The 19021-nt window shown below is 44.6% G+C and overlaps 1 protein-coding gene and 1 pseudogene across 2 annotated transcripts; one reads left to right on the forward strand and one right to left on the reverse strand.

The window, feature by feature from the left end:
• Positions 1-1837: 1837 nt before the first annotated feature.
• CLEC4F (C-type lectin domain family 4 member F) lies at positions 1838-13440 on the forward strand (the record flags this gene model as incomplete). The annotated part of the gene is made up of 7 exons (XM_081264024.1): positions 1838-1898; positions 2759-2866; positions 3177-3284; positions 6567-7370; positions 11690-11841; positions 12719-12837; positions 13287-13440. The coding sequence occupies 7 exons, from the start codon at positions 1838-1840 to the stop codon at positions 13438-13440; spliced, it is 1506 nt and encodes a 501-aa protein (XP_081120150.1).
• Positions 13441-16766: 3326 nt separating this feature from the next.
• On the reverse strand, positions 16767-18049 carry LOC308632787 (BRCA2 and CDKN1A-interacting protein-like; annotated as a pseudogene). The gene is made up of 2 exons: positions 17987-18049; positions 16767-17683 (listed from the first exon to the last, which is right to left on the reverse strand). The product of its transcript is annotated as a BRCA2 and CDKN1A-interacting protein-like (transcript).
• Between the last annotated feature and the right edge of the window lie 972 nt (positions 18050-19021).

Raw genomic sequence — 19021 nt, forward strand, 5'->3', positions numbered from 1 at the left:
GGGCAGCCACTCCCTCTCTACCCTGCAGATCAGCCATCCTTGGGCTACCTGCCCACTGAGTTGACAGTGGCCTCCATCACACAGCCTCCTCCTCGACCCGTGCTGCAATTCTAGCCCCTTTCTATGTGGCTTTTCCACCAATAGAGTCTGAAGTCATTTTAGTTAGTGCCTAGGAGCCTATGGGAGGCTGTCCCCAGGATTTGTGAAAAAGGCACAGGAAAGGGAAGTAGGGAGAGAGGATAAAAACAGGAAAACAACAATATGGGGAAGTAAGCAATTTGCAAATTTGTAATTGACAGCTTGCAAGAGTGGTGGCGATGGGAGACTGACGTGCACTCATACTACCATCTGAGGCAATGGGGAAAAGGGGAACCCAGGGACAAGAATCTGCCAGTATCCCCAGAACTGGCTCTTGGAGGGATGTCTTGACCAGCCAGTGGGGAATATTGGTTCTGTTGAAGAGGCTATCCCTTAGTAGGGACAGGGACATCAGGCTTGCATAGGTCCATACTTCACTTCCCTTTCTTCTAGTTCTAGGCCCACCAAGAGGTAGGAGCCTCCTGAAGCAATAAACACTGCTAGAAGTTATACATCTCATGGAAAAGCAGCACACTGGGCCCAATTTGATTTGATTTCGACACTAACTCCCTGAATTAGCACAGACCACACAGGTTTAGGGCTCTATCCTTCAAGACAGTCTCCACTTCCCATACCAGCAATGAATGGGGCTCCCAGGTGACCCCACACTTCTGCTTGGCTGACTACAAATTTGGGGATTCTCATGACACTCCCTCAGTTTTGATGGCTTACTAGACCAACTCACAGAACTCAGGAAAGCGTTAGATTTCCTATTAGAGTTTATTGCAAAGGGTACCATCAGCCAGATGAAGAGAGCATAGGGCAAGGTCCAGAGGGGTCCCAAACATGACAGCCTCTATCTCCATGGAGTCAGGTGGGACATCCCAGAGCATGGGATGTCCAGCCCAGAGACACTCCTTGAGCTTTGTTCAAGAGTTTGTAAAACCCCATCTCCAGTTCCTCTCCCCTACCAGGATGTCTGAGAGTGGGGAGTGGGGATGAGTTTCTGAAAGTTCTCCCTGCTAATGGTGGATCTTTAGTGCACCAACCATCCTGAAATTCCCTAGTGCACCTGAGCCAGTCATTAACATAAACTCAGGTGTGGTCATTAGGTATGACAATAGGCACTCCTATCACTCAGCAAATAGAGTTTCAGGAGCTCTGTGCCAGGACCCAGGACAAAGACCAAATATGTTTTTCAAATCATCTCAGCTTCTTTCCTGTAATCAGGTTGTAAGGTACCAAGTGGGCAGTGAGTCACCCCATCCCTTTCCTTGACCTGCAGCTCCCTGCCACATGGACCCTGCAGACTTCCATCACCTGACCTCCTTTTACTCTAGAGGGACTGGGGTGGGACTAAGGACTAGCCACAGTTGCAAGAATGCTTTCTCTGCAGAACTGAGACACCTCTACCCTCTTCCCAAGCAGCCAGTTTCAGCCCCCAGAGAAGAGAAGAGGTGTATTTATGACTTTGAGGCAGAGGCTGGAGTTTGGGGCACTAAAGGAGGAGGTGCCAATGGGAAGAGGAAGAGGACAGGGCCTGGGCTGATGGACTCCTTGAAGCCTGATGGGAGGGGCTGTGGTGGACCGGGTTTCTGCAGAGTCAGTAGGGAGGGCTTTGAATGTGATCATGACCTTTCCAGGAGCATATAAGTCTGGGGTATTTCCGTTTTGCTCCTACTGTTACTGGCTTGCTTGTTACTGGTCTTTGTTCTTGGTCCTGCTCCTAGCGGGAGCAGCAGGGCTGAAGGACGCAGAGATGGAAAGTGACACGGTCCACTTCTGCACAGATAACCAGCGTGTCTCCCTGCATCCTCGAGGTGAGAAACTTTGGGATTAGCCCGCCTGTCTCCCAGCCCTCTGAGCTCTTCCTTAGCAAGTCAGAGCACAGATCATTGCTGTCTTGGCCTATACAATAAGCAGGTAAGGGCAGAATCTGGGTCACGTAGAGGATAGGGCACCTCTCCATCTCTGCATGAAGTCTCCCCAGACCTCTTTTGTTGAGGATGGCAAGGAAAAGGGGTTGCACTTTGAATTTAGTTGGACCTGGTTTTGAACCCCAGTTCTGTACATGGGTGGACCTGTAAGCCTCTGGGGGCTCTGGGCTGGTTTCTAGCCACTGTCAGTGTGTTTCCTTGGGCACATTTTGTCTCTAATCACAGTCCCATACCCATGGTGGCATTCTAACCCCAGTAGCAGAGGCTCCAGGACTGTCGCATGTCAGTGTGTGGGGAGGCAGCAGTGGGGCCCCATAGGGCTCTGACTCTTGCTCTGGTCAGGATTCATGAGCAAGACTGGCCCGGGGACTCCAAGGGCTCTGGCTCTGTCCTTCCCTCTTTTCCCCCGCTCCCTCCCTTTTCCCCTTTCTTCTTTCACTCAAACCACACTTTCCTTGCTCTCCCCTCTGTGCCAGGTTCCCTGGTGCCACTGCAGCCTCCTTGGGATTCTGAGCGCTGGGGTCTCAGCAGCATGCCTTTCCTGGTGTTGCTCCTATACCCCATGATGAGCTCTGGCAAGTGTCCCAAGTGCTTCCCTTTCCTTCGGCAGCCACCTGGGTGATAAGCATCATGGGTTTTCCACCCCCAGTAGATAGACCCGGAGCTTGGGTCAGAGAGACTGCCTCTGTCCCTGCGGGCATGGCACCCTCTCATCCTGGACCACCCTGGCTTCTCCTTTGCAGAGGTGGATTCTGAGACAGTGGCTCCGGCAGTCCCCAGGATGTCAAGGCTCGTTGTGGCCACTCTGGCTGTGATCCTGATCTCCTCTCTTGTGGCTCTCTTTGTTGTGGGTAAGTTTTCAGGTGACCCGAAACCCACTGACTCTTTCCTTCTTGTGTGAAGGTTCCGGGGGACCCAGATGTACATTCTCGGAGCCCTTCTGCTCCCAGAAGGGCCATTTCACTACCAACCCAGCCCAGACCACAGCTTTCCTGGCAGTAGAGACCACTGGGAGCCTCCCAGAACTGAGGCCCATGAAGGAAATTCTGAGAGTGTCCTTGGGGTCATCTCCATCTTTCTGGAATTCTAATTGGTGTAGGTCAGCCTATTCTCCAGGGTCAGTGCTGGGGATAGCACTGACCCAGTAATGGGGTGTCTCAGCTCTCCAGTCCCGAAGCCCTGCACCGGGGGATCATCCTTCCTTCCAAGAGTTTCAAGCCATGTTTCCGGGAGACAACACTACTGTCCAGTCACCTGTGGAGCCCAACAGTGAGTAGCCATGGTGGGGTAGGGGCTGGGAGGGAACTGGGACACTTGGAAGCTAGACCCTGGGACTAGCTTCTCCTCTGAAATCTCCAGGTCTCTGAATAGGTTCCACCTTCCTTAGAAAGATTCTAAAATTTTTCAAATTCATCACTCAGCCCCAGAGTGTAACTGTTGGCCCTTTGTGATCTCCCCCTCACACCTATCCCAGGCAACCACTGATCTGATTCCTGTAACTGAAGATGAGTTTGATTTTTCTAGCATGACGTATGCACTCATTTTTAATTCTTTACTGGTCATGTAATTTGCAAATATTTTCTCTGCATCTATGACTTGCTTTTTTATTCTCTGAACAAGATTGTATTTGTTTTTTTTTTTTTTTTTTTTGTGTGTGTGGTGCTGGGGATCGAACCCAGGGCCACGTGCAAGTGAGGCAAGCACTATACCTGTTGAGCTATATTCTCAGCCCAAGATTGTAATTCTGATAGCCTTATTTATTTATTTATTTATTGGTGCTGGAGATTAAATCCAGGGCCTTGTGCATGCTAAGCATATGTTTACCACTGAGCCATACCCTCAGCCTCTCTCCCTCTCTTTCTCTCTCTCCCTCTTTCTTTCCTGTAATGGACCATGCTTTCGGTCTTTTTTTTTTTTTTTTTTAATTTTTAGGTGCCAATGAACGTTTATTTTATTTATTTATATATGGTGCTGAGAATCGAACTCACTACCTCACACATGCTAGGCAAGTGCGCTACCACTGAGCCCCAGCCCCAGCCCATGCTTTTGGTTTTGTATCTGATGAATCTTTGCATAACTCAAGGCCACAAAGATGTTCTCTGTTTTCTCCTGGAAATTTTATAGCTTTTGTTTTGTTTTTGCATATGGCATTTGTCTCAGCACTATTTTTTAAAAGCATTATCCTCTAAGAATTACCTTTTCATCTTTGCTGACAATCATCTGTCCATATCTGTGTGGTTGTACTTTTGAAGTCTCCATTCTGTTGCACTGATCTATCTTTTTTTTTTGTTTGCTTGTTTGTTTTGTGGTGCTGGGGATTGAACCAGGGCCTTGTGCATGTGAGGCAAGCACTCTACCAACTGAGCTATATCCCCAGCCCTGATCTATCCTTTTTTTTTTTTAAGAGAGAGAGAGAGAGAGAGAGAGAGAGAGAGAGAGAGAGAGAGAGAGAGAGAGAGAGAGAGAATTTTTTAGTATTTATTTTTCATTTTTCAGAGGTCACAACATTTTTATTTTATTTTATGTGGTGCTGAGGATCGAACCCAGCGCCCGGCGCATGCCAGGCGAGCACGTTACCGCTTGAGCCACATCCCCAGCCCGATCTATCTGTCTTTACAAGACAGAATATTTGACTGGGCTTCAAAGGCCATCTGCTGAGGCCTCACACACCCACCTAGACAGAGCATGAGGAATAGTACACGAATATTCCAGAAACTGTCCCTGCCTTCTTGGGTTCTTCCCCCTATTTTTTTCTTCCCTCTATTTTTGTGGGAGGCTAGAATCAGGAGGCAACCAGAAATGTCTGAGATTAGGTCCTAGTTGATGAGGTGAGCCAAGAATGCAAGCAGTCCCAAGGCAGGGGCTAGTGGGGCTGGTAGGAAGACCCCCCAGATTAAAGAGGCTGCCGAGTCTCCAGGAATTACCCGACAACCAAGGCCTCCCTCCCTCCCTCCCTCCCTCCCTCCCTCCCTCCCTTCCTTCCTTCCTTCCTTCCTTCCTTCCCTATGTTAGGCAAGTACCCTACCACTAAGCTACACCCCCCAACTCTTCTTATTTTATTTTGAGTCGGGGGTTCCACTAAATTGCCCTGGCTGGCCTTGAGCTTTTGATTGTCCTGCCTCAGTCTTCAGAGTGGCTGAGATTAGAAGTGTGCGCCATCACACCAGACTTGACAAAGGCCTTTACTCAGGTCTCCCACATCCTCAAACTTTTCTGTAGGCCCCTTTCCCTATGTAATATTGAAGTTCCAGCTGTTTGAAAGGACATTTCAATGTAGATCCAGTGTTATCAAAGGGCGTGGCACTCCTCCATTCTGGCCTTGTGAAGTGAACAGTGTGCTTCCTCCTGAGATACTTATCCCCACCCCCGCCCAAATTTGTGATCATAAAATGTGTATTTGTGGTCTACAGAGTGTTTAGGAAGTAACAAGGGCAAATCAAGGGGCTTCATGCTTAGTGTACAGATACACCACAGGACCAAACACGGGCTTTCCTCATACCTATTTTTTTTTTTATAATGACCCATCTATGGTGAAATTTCAGTAGAATTAAACTTCAACAGCTTTAAAGAATATAATTAGTTACTTTCAAGTTAAGTAATTATTATGGCAAAAATAATTCAAACTTTACTGCCTGGCTCTGGGTGATCTACTTGTAGGCAGGTATTTCAATCCCCCAACCCCTTGTTCATGTGTGATAGCTAGGTTGGTATTCATTTTTTTAAAAAATTTGTTCTAATTAGTTATACATGATGGTAGAATACATTTTGACACATCATACATAGACGAAGAATAAATTCTCATTCTTCTGGTTTTACATGATGTAGAATCAAACCAGTCATGTAGTCATATATGCACATAGGATAATAATGTTCAATTTATTGTACCATCATTTCTACTACCATACTTCCTCCCCTCCCTTCATTCCCCTCTGTCTAATCCAAAGTACCTATATTCTTCCCTAGCACCCCCGCCCCCATTGTGAGTTAGCATCTGCATCTCAGAGAAAACATTCAGCCTTTTGTTCTTTGGGATTGGCTTATTTCACTTAGCATGATATTCTCCAGCTCCATCCATTTACCAGCAAATGTTATAATTTCATTCTTCTTTAAGGCTGAGTAATACTCCATTGTGTATATGTACCACAATTTCTTTAATCATCAATCTGTTGAAGGGCACCTAGGTTGGTTCTATTGTGAATTCGGCTGCTATAAACATTGATATGACTGCATCACCATAGTATGCCGATTTTAAGTCCTTTGGGTATAAACCAAGGAGTGGGTTAGCTGGCTCAAATGGTGGTTCCATTCCAAGTTTTCTGAGGAATTTCCATGATGCTTTGGTCTTCATTTATTTATATTTTTGGTCCACATTCTCAGGTGGCCCATCCCCAGGGTCTGGGTGGCTGCAGAGTTCAGCAGGCTGCCTGAGAGGGATGCAGGGCTGTGTCATGGACATTGCCCTTGGATCTTTTAAAAGCATTCTGATGGGCACATTTGATCTTCCCTACATAATGGGCCTCTGGTTGCCTTCTCTGATTCTTCCTCCCCCAGATCATCATTATTTTGACAGCGTAGCAGGAATGCAAGAGGTGATCCAGATGTTCAGAGGGCATATGGAAAATTCCTACACTTGGCATGAGGAGATCCAGATGTTGAAGTACAGAGTGGACAATGTCAGTTCTCAGATCCAGACACTTGGCAGTCATCTGGGAGATGCCAGGGCTGACATCCAGATGGTAAAAGGTGCTCTTAAGGCTGCCAATACCTTGAGCTCGCAGACCCAGACATTAAACAGCTCCATGGAGAGGGTCAATAGTGAGATTGAGAGGCTGAAGGGAAGTCTACAAGATGCAAATGCTCTAAACACCCAGGCCCAGATCTTTCTGCAGGGCAGTTTAGACAACACCAGTGCTGAGATACAGGTGCTGAGAGGTCATTTGGAAAGGGCAAATGATGACAGTTCCGTGTTAAAAAGAGAGTTGGAAACTGCCACTGCCCAGATCCAAATAGCAAGTGGCCATCTGGAACAGACGGATGCTCAGATCCAAGAGCTAAAAGCAGAGCTGGAAAATGTCAGTACTTTAAATTTCCAGATTCAGGTGTTAAATGGTCAGTTGAAAAATGCCAGCAGAGAGATCCGGACCCTAAAAGAAGGAATGAGAGGTGCTGCAGCCTTAAGTTCCCAGACTCAGATGTTAGAGAGCAATTTGCAGAAGGCCAGTGCTGAGATGCAGAGGTTAAAAGAGGATTTGGAGAACACCAAGAATCTAACTGCAAAAATCCAGGAGGAGCAGAGGCGCCTGGGGAACCTCTCTGCAACCACTGCTTCCCAGGAGCAGCTACAGAGCACCCAAAGTAAGTGAGAGGGAGGGGTCTGGTGGGGCAGGACAGTGTCTTGGGTGGGAATGGTGGGTTGCTCACCTCCTCCAAGTTTTGCTTTCCTCTTCTTTAAAGTGGGGATGGTAATATGTGGTTTACAGTGAGGATCCAATGAGTTAACACATGCCAATATTTGTGCACTCATCTGACATTTTTTCCCTTCTTTTTGGTACCAGGGATTAAACTCAGGGGTGCTTTACCACTGAGCCACATCCCCAGCTCTTTTCAATTTCTAGTTTTTGAGACAGAGTCTTGCTAAGTTGTTTAGGGCTTTGCTAAGTTGCTAAGGGTAGCTCTGAACTTGTGATGCTCCTGCCTCAGCCTCCCAAGCTGCTGGGATTACAGGTGTGCAATACCATACCTGGCTCATCTGATGTTTTATTGAGGCCCTATTAAGTGTCAGGTATAAAGATAAATAAGACCTGCTGTGTATCTTTGACAAGCTTTTGGACAAGGATGGCCATGTTGCATGAAAGATACACAGACATGTGTAAGAGGTGAGAAGTGAGAAGCTGGTCCTGGGAGCTGGCGTGAAGGAGGAGAAGAAAGAAGCAAGAAGGAACCTTCTGAGGGGTATGTGTGGGGAGACATCTTTTGTGGGAAAGGATCAGAGGATCCTGTGTTGAGATGATGGCCTTTGAACTGAGTCCTGAAAGACTAATAGTATTTGCCAAGAAAATCAGGTAAGAAAGCAACACACAGCCATAGAGCTATGAAATTGATATTCTGGAAACTTCAGTTACTTTGACTAACCTGTGGGAAAGAGGGAAACTTTATGAGGTGCAGGTTAAAAAGATAGCAAGCATGGACCAGAGCGGTGACTTTCACGCTGCTTTGAATGTAAGCATGGCATGAAATTCATTTTACATTGTAACAGCATAAATAGGCATACCCATGCACTTCAAAAAGAAAATGTTTTATTGCATCAGTGCCCTATTCTTTATAAAAAAGCTTGTCATGACTCACTAATGGATTGGTGAATACAGTCCAAAAAACACAGCACGAGCTAGGTGTGATGGCACACCTGTAGTCCTAAGTACCCAGGACACCGAGGCAGGAGGATTGCAGGTTCAAGCCCAGCCTGGGAAACTTAGCAAGACCTTGCCTCAAAATAAAATTAAAAGATCTGAGGATGTAGCTCAGTGATAGAGCACTTGCCTGGCATGCACAAGGTCCTGAGTTCAATCCATCTCCAGTATCAGGGAAAACAAAGAAGAAAAGAAAACACTGAACCATGAGGGAGGGAAGTAGCCTGGGAGATACAGCCTGGACAGGGAAGGCCTCTGAGCTTGTGTTTCCTCTCTTTTGGGGAATGAAGAATTACAGAAGAGTTGCATCTCTAGGAGGAGGCTCCTAGAGATGGAGAATAAAAAAGGAAGAGGAGCAGGGAGATTTTTCATGCTGGTCTGGGATGCTATGGGGGATCAAGGATGTTACCCAGAGCTTGTCTGAAATCCAAGACAGAAACCTGGGATACAGTCATAGGGATATAGTCATAGTCATTGGGAGCCCTGGGTATGTCGGCTCTGGTTGCAGCAGTGGGGGTGAGGGAGTTTGCATGAGACAGACGTCACCATGAGAAGAGGGCTGAGGGTGGAAACAGGAAGCCAACCTTCAGGTGGCAAGAAGACAAAGAGGTGTTTCTAAAGAAGAGCAACATATGCAATATAGAGGTGGTGGCAAATATTGAAAAAAAGAGAGATGAGAAAATAACGGCTGTGTTTTCACGAGCATTTCTGTATTTTCCATGCGAACCCACGGGCAGACTTCCTTGAGAGTTATTTATTTATTTTCTTTTCTAGATTTGGATAGTCTTGATGGGCAGGTGAGAGAAAGGAAGCAACAAAGAAGAGGAGGCCAGGGATAGAGAGGGAAATGAAATGCACAGGCTGGGGCAAAACCTGCCCCTCCGAGGCTGGGTGTGTGGAAGGCGTGGTTCATCTTGGTCTGCAGATGTGGGAACAGGAAACAGGGGTTGGTACTTAGTCCTGCCTCTTTCTGGCTAGAGTGGGAGGAGTTTGCTAAGGGGGAGAGATCTGGAGGAGCTGGGAGAGAAGGTGTGGTTCAAGCAGCTGCTGAAGAGCTGGGCTGACAAGAGAGGCGTGGCAGGCAGTCCCCAGGGCCTGCTCTGCTCCATCTGGGTCTGGTGTGGGGGCCGGCAGCCTTCCCTTCTTCATGATTCTTCTAGGTCTTGCTCTCCTCCTCACTCCCCCATGGTCTTTGACTGTTGTAGCAGAGATCCGTCTTCTCCACTTTGGGGACACACTGTGGAGAATCACTCAAGGAGCTTAAAAACTAAGCTCTGGAACTGATTTGTGTGTGTGTTGGGGGGGGGGGTTCCTGGATGCAGTCTGGGGACCACGACTTTACAAAAAGCTTCCTACATGGTTCTAATAGCAGTCAGACTGAGAAGCATTAATTAGAATTTTTTTTAAAGGGCCACTTTTTTCCCTTAATAGTAGACATTTTAGTCTTCTGGGTTGTCCATTCTGTTGCTGAGGGATAAAGCAGTGGAAGATAATATATAAATTAATGGGCGTGGCTGTGTGCCAATCAAACTTTCTGTAAAGAGACTGGCTGGTGGGCTGCAGTTTGCCAATCTTTGGTTCAGGCTGAGTTCTCATACCTTGAAGAACATGAGAATCCCCTGGAGGACTTGCCTACTTGTAGATTGTTAAAACACAATTTCAGATTGAGCAGGGCTGGCTGGGGTGGGCCTGAGAATGTGCATTTCAACTCTGTTCCCAGACATTGCTGATGTTGCCAGTGTGGGACTACATTTTGAAGAGAACTCCTATTGCACACACTCACCATCTTTTTGAGATCTTTGCCCTTACATTATAAATGATGTTTCTGCTTGGTTCAAAGTGTCTTCTTCCTATTGTCTCCACCAGGTTGGAATATATATATATATATATATATATATATATATATATATATATATATATATATATGTTGTAGATGGACATGATACCTTTATTTAAGTAATTTATTTTTATGTGCTGCTGATCGAACCCAGTGCTTCTCACATTCGAGGCAAGTACTCTACCCATTGAGCCACAACCCCAGCCCCAGGTTGGAATTTTTTGTAGTACAAATCTGAGCATGTTAGGATACTTCTTAAAACCTTTCTCTGATTTCCATTGCTCATAGGGAAAAAATCCAAATGCTTTACATGATATGTTAAGTTGAGTGCTGGTGAATCTGTCCAAGTTTAACTCCCATCCTTTATACATTGACCACAGGTCATCTGCTCAGTTTATTTGGTAGCTTCGACAGGCCAGACATACTATGTCATTGAATGCATAAAGCTTTGATGCCTACTCTTTCCTATGTCTGAAATGTTCTCCTGGACACTGAACTTCTGAAAAACTCCCCTTCAATCTCTCAAGACTTATATTGAGTGACATCTCACTGAGGATGCCCCTCTGGAGCCATACCTCCCTCCCAGGTGAAATGAACCATGTCCTCTGTTCTAACATGCACATGGTTTTAATCAACACCTTCTCTCTTTTCATTTACTAGAGTCTAAGTTCCTCAAGGCCATCATCAATCATGTCTTACTGATCTTTGTATAACAGCCCCTGGCTCAGAGAAGTTTAGGAATGTTGAATAATGAATGTTGAACACAAGAATAGAGAGTAAATGAGCCTGTGCAGCTCCATTCACACGACTGGACTGTGGTGTAGATAATGTCAGAGATCAGGGTGTCATGGCAGGGAGAGATGAAAGAGCTGAGCTCACAGAAGCAGCTCTCAGAGGTTGGGGATTATGATGTCCTGCAGACTAAGTGACGATAAGTTCCCAGGATGGCCATGGGTGTGGGCAACTGAAGGATGGAGATGAAGGGCCAGCAGATGTCAGCAGGGAGGAAGGGCAAAAGGGAGGTGGCACCAGGAGGCTGCTCTTAAATAGTGGAAATGAAGGAGGCTCTGAGATGACTGTAATATCTTCCAGGAAGTGGAGAGGACTGTCGGGTGGTAGCAGTGAATTGAGACAGAGGCAGTATAGCCCAAAAGCAGGGGTCTGGGAAGACAGTGTTGACTGAGTACAGCTGAGCCTCCCAGGAGGGGCTGAGACACCTGGGCTTCGGGGCGGGGTGCGCTTTGCTTCCAGGAGGAGTGAGTAGTGGATGGGTGGTGCAGCCTCCCAGGCCTTGATCCAGGAGCACTGAGCATCAGAAATTTTCTGGGCATTTGAAACTCAGTGGTTGGCCCCAGGAGAGTTCAGAAGGCCAGCATTGGGACATCCACCATTTGCTCATGGTTCTCTCTCTTCCCTAACCTTTGATCTAGCTCAACTACTCCAGCTGATCCTGCAAGGCTGGAAGGCCTATGAGGAAAACTTGTATTACTTTTCTCATGTCAAGAAATCTTGGCATGAGGCTGAGCGGTCCTGTGTGTCCAAGGGAGCCCACCTGGCATCGGTGACCTCTCAGGAAGAGCAGGTCAGAGCTGCAGGTGGGGGTGGCTAATGGAGTTGGTGTGTGGAAGGGTCTAGGGTGCTTTGGCCTCTTCCCTATCAGCACTGTATTGGGGATCTCTGTGTCTCCTCGTCAGGTAGAGAGCAAATATTTATTGAGTTGGGATGAGTACCTTGACCTGGAGGTAGAAGGACTGACAGCAAAAGTCCATATTCTGGACACCCAGGGCCAGCAGATGTCATCAGGGAGGACGGGCAAAGGGAGGTGGCATCAGGTGGCTGCTCTTAAATAGTGGGAATACATCCCTCCCCCATGCCCTCTGTTTCCTGTTAGGCTTCCTTTCCCGTCATCAGTCCTGATATTAATGTCAGCTAACTCAGTGGTGGTGGAGGGCTCATGAGTAGGAGACCCAAAGCTCCCTGAGGAGACCAGACGCCACCTATAAGTCTAGGACCACCAAATGCTAATATGGTCCCAGGAAGCCCGTATGCTGAGGGTCCTTTTCAGAATTTGTTTGGACATTAACAAAGGACTACAACAGGTTTGGTCCAGTTAGGAGTATAGAACTCTCCACTCCTGTGGCTCTCTTGAGACTGTTGTTATAGGACTGTTGAGGGACATGCTACTTTGTAAAACACATCTCCTTAATATGGACAGGACATTTTTGTCCACATAAAGCCATACCCCTCAAGGTCAAGGACCTAATAAAGACAGTCAATATGGAAGATGCTAGACTTCCCTGAGGGAAGTCCTGAACAAGTCCTAGGTTCTCAGCAAGCCACAGAAGGTGCAGGGAGGGTTCCTCCAGGTGGGCTACAAGCCCTGGGACCAGGGAAGGGACAGCCTGGAGAACCAGCTCCTCATGGGCAGGGTCAAACACAACCCTGCCTCTTCTCCACAGGCATTCCTGGTACAGTTCACAAGTAACTCCTACCACTGGATTGGCCTCACTGACATGGGCACGGAGGGCACCTGGCGCTGGGCAGATGGGACACAGTTCAATAATGCCCGGAGCAAGGCGTGAGTACAGCTGCTGTGTGGTGTGTGGTATGTGATGTGTATGTGGTATGGGTGTGGGATGCCCACAGAGCGGTATCAGGACAGGATAGATCCTGGGACTGGCAGGTAGCCTGTGAGTGTTCCTCTTGGTTTTTCTTTTCTTTTTTTGTTTGCTTCCTATCCTATGCCCTACTCAGGCCTGGTCCCAAGAGACTCTTTCCCCTATCAGAAGGCATCTAAGTATGCATTCTGGGATGAGGGCTGGCAAAATCACAGGCTGTCCCTCCCTGACTGAATCCTCAGTAACTAAGGGGGGAACCTCAGCAGAGCCACCTTCAGGGTACCTCTGTCCCCAGTCCTGTCTTTACCCTAGACCTCTAGAGGGTGAGGGGCTGGCATCAGTTCCTCATGCCACTTCAGGAGGAAGGGACACTTGCTTTGCTGATGCAATAAAGCCCTATTGTTTCCAGGTTTTGGGACAAAAATCAGCCAGACAACTGGAGGCACCAGAATGGGCAGACTGAAGACTGCGTCCATCTCCGCAGCTTGTGGAATGACATGAACTGCAATAGCCCCTATCACTGGGTCTGCAAGAAGCCCACGGGCCAGCAGGTGGCAGGCTAGAGCTGAGGGAGCGTCCCAGCTGCTGTGGTGGACCCTCTTCTGTGACACCTGACGGGCCTCTGAATTCAGTCTCTTCCCTAGGTCTTCCTTTGGCCTTTGTGTTTCCTGCCATGTCCTTTCACTTAACCCTTTCTAGCATGGTTACATCATGAGATCCAGCAGGATCAATGGCTCCTCAAAGGGAGAGCCTTGATGTGCCTTTGTATTCCCTCAGTCTCCAGCCTAGGCTGCCAATAAAGACTCCCTGAATGAATGGAAGTTCTGTGATTGCTTGTCCCTGTGACAGCCACCGCACTTTCTCCCTAGATTGACCCTCCTTTCCTCTATGTTCCTTCTGTCCCAAATAAGCATACCATCATTTAAGGGTTTTACAGCTTGTAACTTTTAGCTACTTTGTCCAAAACAGCAGATGTTGGATACAACCTACAGAGACTTCACAAAGAGTCCAAAGTCCCAGGAAGTTTGAGCCTTCCAGTTGTTCCTTCGGTTTCCTTTGGGTACAGACGGGATTGGAACTGGATGTTTTCCCAGCACTCCAAAGACCTGGGATAAAACCAGCGTGGTCGTGGTGTATAATTTTCTTATGTATGTTGTTGAATCTTATTTGCTAATATTTTATTAAAGATTTTTGCATATCACTTCATCATTGATATTGGTCTGTAATTTTTCTTTCTTTTTTTCTCTTTCTCTCCTGCAGGCTGGCTTCCTCTGTCTCCAGACTTAACCCCCAGAACCGTGTTGCTGGCTCCAGCCTCTTCCTGTGGCCTCTGTTCATCCTTCCAGGGATTCAGCTTTCTGCCAGCTTAGTTTAGAATGAGAATTTCTATGGCAGGTCTCTGTTGGGCCTTGTTGATCTCCACCCTATACACACAGGGACTCCTATGCAGATTTCTGGAGCCCTTTCTCTGCATAGCCCCTTCTTCTTCCTACTCTGTCCCCAAATTCTAGCACTCCCCTTTCTGCCAAGCTCCTGGGTTTCTCTCCTCAGCATAACCAGATTGTCATATCCTGTTTGGTACCCTCCTCCCTGCCCTGTGGAAAGAACCTCCGGGAGGGAACCCAGGGAGGCTGTGAGCTCACCTGTCCCCTTCCCTATCTCAGGAACTCAAATCAATTTGCTTTGCCTGTTGGCCAGTGTCTGAAAATGATGGTTTCATGTATGTTGTCCAGTTTTCTAGTGGTTTAGGGATCGCTTGTCCAGTTATTCCATTATGATCACAAGTGGAAGTCTGTTATATCTTTTGTGATATCCTTGGCTATGTGTTTTTGGCACGCTTATCAAGGATCAGACTGGATCTGTGGGAGTTTGTGTCTTCTATTCTGTGCCATTGGTCTATGGGTCTGTTTTTATGCAAGTATTATGCAGTTTTTGTTATTATAACTCTGTAGTATAATTTGAAGTCAGGTATTGGGATACTTTCAGCATTGCTTTTTGGCTTGACTATTTTGGGTCTTTCATTCTTCCAAATGAATTTTAGGACTGCTTTTTATAATTCAGCGAAGAATGTCATTGATATTTTGATGGGGATTGCATTTCATCCACATAATGCTTTTGGTAGTATGACTATTTTAACAATATTAATTCTGCCTATCCATGAACATGGGACACCTTTCCATCATCTGTGTCTTTTTCAATTTCTTTCTTCAATGTTCTGTAGTTTTCATTGTAGAGGTCTTTCACCTTCTTGGTTAGGTTTATTCCTAGTATTTTAGGATATGGTGAATGGGATTGTTTTTCTGACTCGTTACTGGCCTATAGGAATGCTACTGATTTTTGTATGTTGATTTTGTAATCTGCTACTTTCCTGAATTTGTTTATCAGCTCTAGAAGTCTTCTGGTAGAGATTTTTGGGTCTTCTAGATATAGAATCATGTCATCAGCAAGCAGAAATAGTTTGACTTCTTCTTTTCCCATTTGTATCCCTTTAATTTCCTTCTCCTATCTGATTGCTCTGGCTAGAGTTTCAAGAACTCTATTAAATAGGATTGATGAGAGTAGACATCCTTATTCCAGATTTTAAAGGAAATGCTTTTCCCCCATTCACTGTGATGTTGACTTTGGCTTTGTCATATATAGTCATTGTGATGTTGAGGTAGGTCCTTTTATCCCTACTTTCTTCAATGGTTTTGAATGGGTGCTGAATTTCACAAAATTCAGCACATTTTCCCCCACATCTATTGAGACAACTGTGAATTTTGTCCTTAGTTTTATTTTTGTGGTGAGTTTCACTTATTGATTTGAGTATATTAAATAATCCTTGCAACCCTGGGATAAAACCAGCTTGGTCATGGCGTACAATCTTCTTATATATGTTGTTGAATATTATTTGCTAATATTTTATTAAGGATTTTGGTATTTCAGTTCATCCGTGATATTGATCTGTAATTTTCTTTCTTTTTTGATGTGTCCCTATCTGGTTTTGGAATGAGTGTGCTACTGACTTCATAGAATGAATTTAGAAGTGTTCCATTCCCTTTATATTTCATAGGAACAATTTGAGAAGCATTGGCATTAGTTCTTCTTTAAAAGTCTGGTAGAGGGGTTGGGATTGTGGCTCAGTGGTAGAGCGCTCGTCTAGCATAGGCAGGACTCATGTTCGATCCTCAGCACCACATAGAAATAAAGGCATTGTGTTGTGTTCATCTACACCTAAAAAATAAATATTAAAAAAAAGTCTGGTAGAATTCAGATGAGAATTCATCTGGTCCTGGTCTTTTCTTTGTTGGAAGGCTTTTTATTACTGTTCTATTTTCTTTGCTAGTTATTGGTCTGTTTAGGTTTTCTAGATTCAATTTTGGCAGGTCATATGTGTCTAGAAATATATTCATTTCTTTTAGGTTTTCCAACTATTCAATTAAAAGTTTTCAAAATAGTCTCGAGTGATCCTCTGGATTTCTGTAATGTCTATGATGAGTTCTCTTTCTTCATTTCTATTTTTATTAGTTTGGGTTTTCTTTTTCTTTTTTTCTTTTTAAATAGGAGTTTTATTGCATTCCTCAAATTACTACACCATGTTTTTTTTTTCTTGGTGGAAGTTTTTAAACAACCATTCATAATTTGACAAAAAAAAGATATTTTCGGGGTAAAAATGGGAGTTCATAATCCACTTGAATCAAATGTATGAAATATGATATGTCAAGAGCTTTGTAATGTTTTGAACAACTAATAATAAAAAAAAACAGAAAAAAAAGATATTTTGTGAATGTTTCATAGACACATGGAAAAGAACCCTACTTTTTTGTAGAGGACTTAAATCTGAATAAAGTCATGAGTTTTTCAGTAACTCTCCACTGGGTTTTCTGGTAATTTTACAAACATAAGCCCATCAATGTCCATGAAAACTGGGCCACATAGATAGGTGATATTTCAGTTTATCCATAATTTCACTCATCTTGCTTTCTGGAATTAACATCATAGTTTGCGAGGGCTTCATTGGTATATCATCAAAAGACCACCTGCTCCCAGGCAAGTGTCACTCTCCTCTTGCACCGAGTAGTTGAACTTCAGGACTGCCTTCTCACAGAAAAACACTTCCTCTGCATATACAAACGTTAATTCATCCTTCAGGTTGCTCCATTTCTTTTTGGAATTGGATTTTCCTGCTTCCACAAAAGTCTTACTGATCAGAAGGTAGAAGGAGCACTTCTCACATGGCTTATTAGTTTTGTGTGACTCTGCTAGTTCTTTCGGAAGCTGCTGGTGCATGATCAGTGCAATCTGAGGAGGGACATTAGTGAATCTTTCACTTAGGAGAAAGCCCACAGGCTTGGTGGTGTCATTTAAAATCTTGTCCAGCTGTTCAACCACACTCTTTTCACAGTTCTTCTCACAGAAGCTTAGAACCAACTCTTTAATTTGGTCAGCACACTGGGTACCCTTTCTTTCAGTTAAATTTAAAAGGCTTATGTAACCAAAAATTTCATCTTCATCCACATCATCATCGCTGTCTTCAGAAACATTTGTTTGCTTGATCACACTTCCAATATGGTTCTGTTGGATTAAGAGATCTGTTAGTTCTGCAGTGTTCACAGGAGCCCTTAGGAAAAGCTGCTGCAGTAATTTCTTAATTCTGTCATAATCATTATCTGAGATGGAATAAGCTTCAAATTCAATATTCACTTCTTTGTCAACGACCTCGACTTCTTTGTCCTCTTCTTTGTCACTATCCTCATCATCTTCGTCTTCATTCTCAACTTCATCCTCCCCTTCTTCCTTGTCTTAACGGATGGGGTCTCTGGGAGGCTGCAGGGCTCCGCTCCCCACCGTCCGTCATTTGACCTGGGACTTGGGTCTTCTTTTTCTTTTGATTAATTTTGCTAAGGGTTGATCAATCTTGTTATCTTTCAAAGAACCAACTCTTCATTTCATTGATCCTTTATATTACTTTTTTTGCTCTATATTTCATTGATTTGGGCTCTAATTTTAATTACTTCTTTCTTTTTATTGATTTTGGAAGGAGTTGTTTCTTGTTCTTCCAGGGTATTGAGATGCATCATTAGGTTGTTTATTTGGGATATTTCTGATATTTCTTATGGAGGCACTCACAGTTAAAACTTTCCTCTTAGAATCATCTACATTGTGTTTCCGAGGTTCTGTATATTGTATCATCATTCTCATTTGATTCTAAGAATTTTTAAAACTTCTTCCCTGGGCTGGGGATGTGGCTCAAGCGGTAGCACGCTCGCCTGGCATGCGTGCGGCCCAGGTTCGATCCTCAGCACCACATACAAACAAAGATGTTGTGTCCAAGATGTTGTGTCCGCTGAAAACTAAAAAATAAATATTAAAATTCTCTCTCTCTCTCTGTCTCTCTGTCTCTCTGTCTCTCTCTCTCTCTCTCTGTCTCTGTCTCTCTCTCTCTTTTTTTAAAAAAAAACTTCTTCCCTGATTTCTTCTATCACCCATTCATCATTCAGTGGTGTATTATTCAATCTTCACATGTTTATATGGTTTCTGTAGGTTTTTTTGGTATTGATTTTTAATTTTATTCCATTATGATCTGATCAGATTCAAGGCATTATATCAACTTTTTGATATATGCTGAGTTTCTTTGTGGCTTAAAATGTGGTCTACTTTGGAGAAGTTTCCATGAGCTGCTGAGAAAAAAAGTGTATTCTGCTTTTGTTAGATGAAATAATCTATAGAAGTCTGTAAAGTTAACTTGATTTATAATATTTTTAGGTCTGAAGAATCTTTACTAAGTTTATGTCTGGATGACCTATCTGTTGTTGAAAAAGTTGTATTGAAATCACCCAGTATTAGTGTACTGGTGTCTATTTGAGTTTTTAAGTAGTGTTGGTTTTATGAAATTAGGTATACCAATGTTTGAGCTATATACTATTATTATATCTTCTTGTTGGATTGTTCCCTTTACCAGTATGAATTGCCCTTCTTTGTCTCTTTTGATTAATTTTGGCTTGAGTTCTGCTTGGTCAGATATGTGAGTAGCTACTTCTGCTTGTTTTGGTACTCCATTTTCATGATATATCAATTTCCATTCTTTCACTTTCAGCCTGTGCTATGAGTTGGGTCTTATTCTTTAATCCATTCTGTCAGTCTGCATCTTTTAACTGGACAGCT

The sequence above is a fragment of the Spermophilus citellus genome (assembly GCF_964194105.1).
Source record: "Spermophilus citellus genome assembly, chromosome: 13".
In the NCBI taxonomy this organism is placed as follows: domain Eukaryota; kingdom Metazoa; phylum Chordata; class Mammalia; order Rodentia; family Sciuridae; genus Spermophilus; species Spermophilus citellus.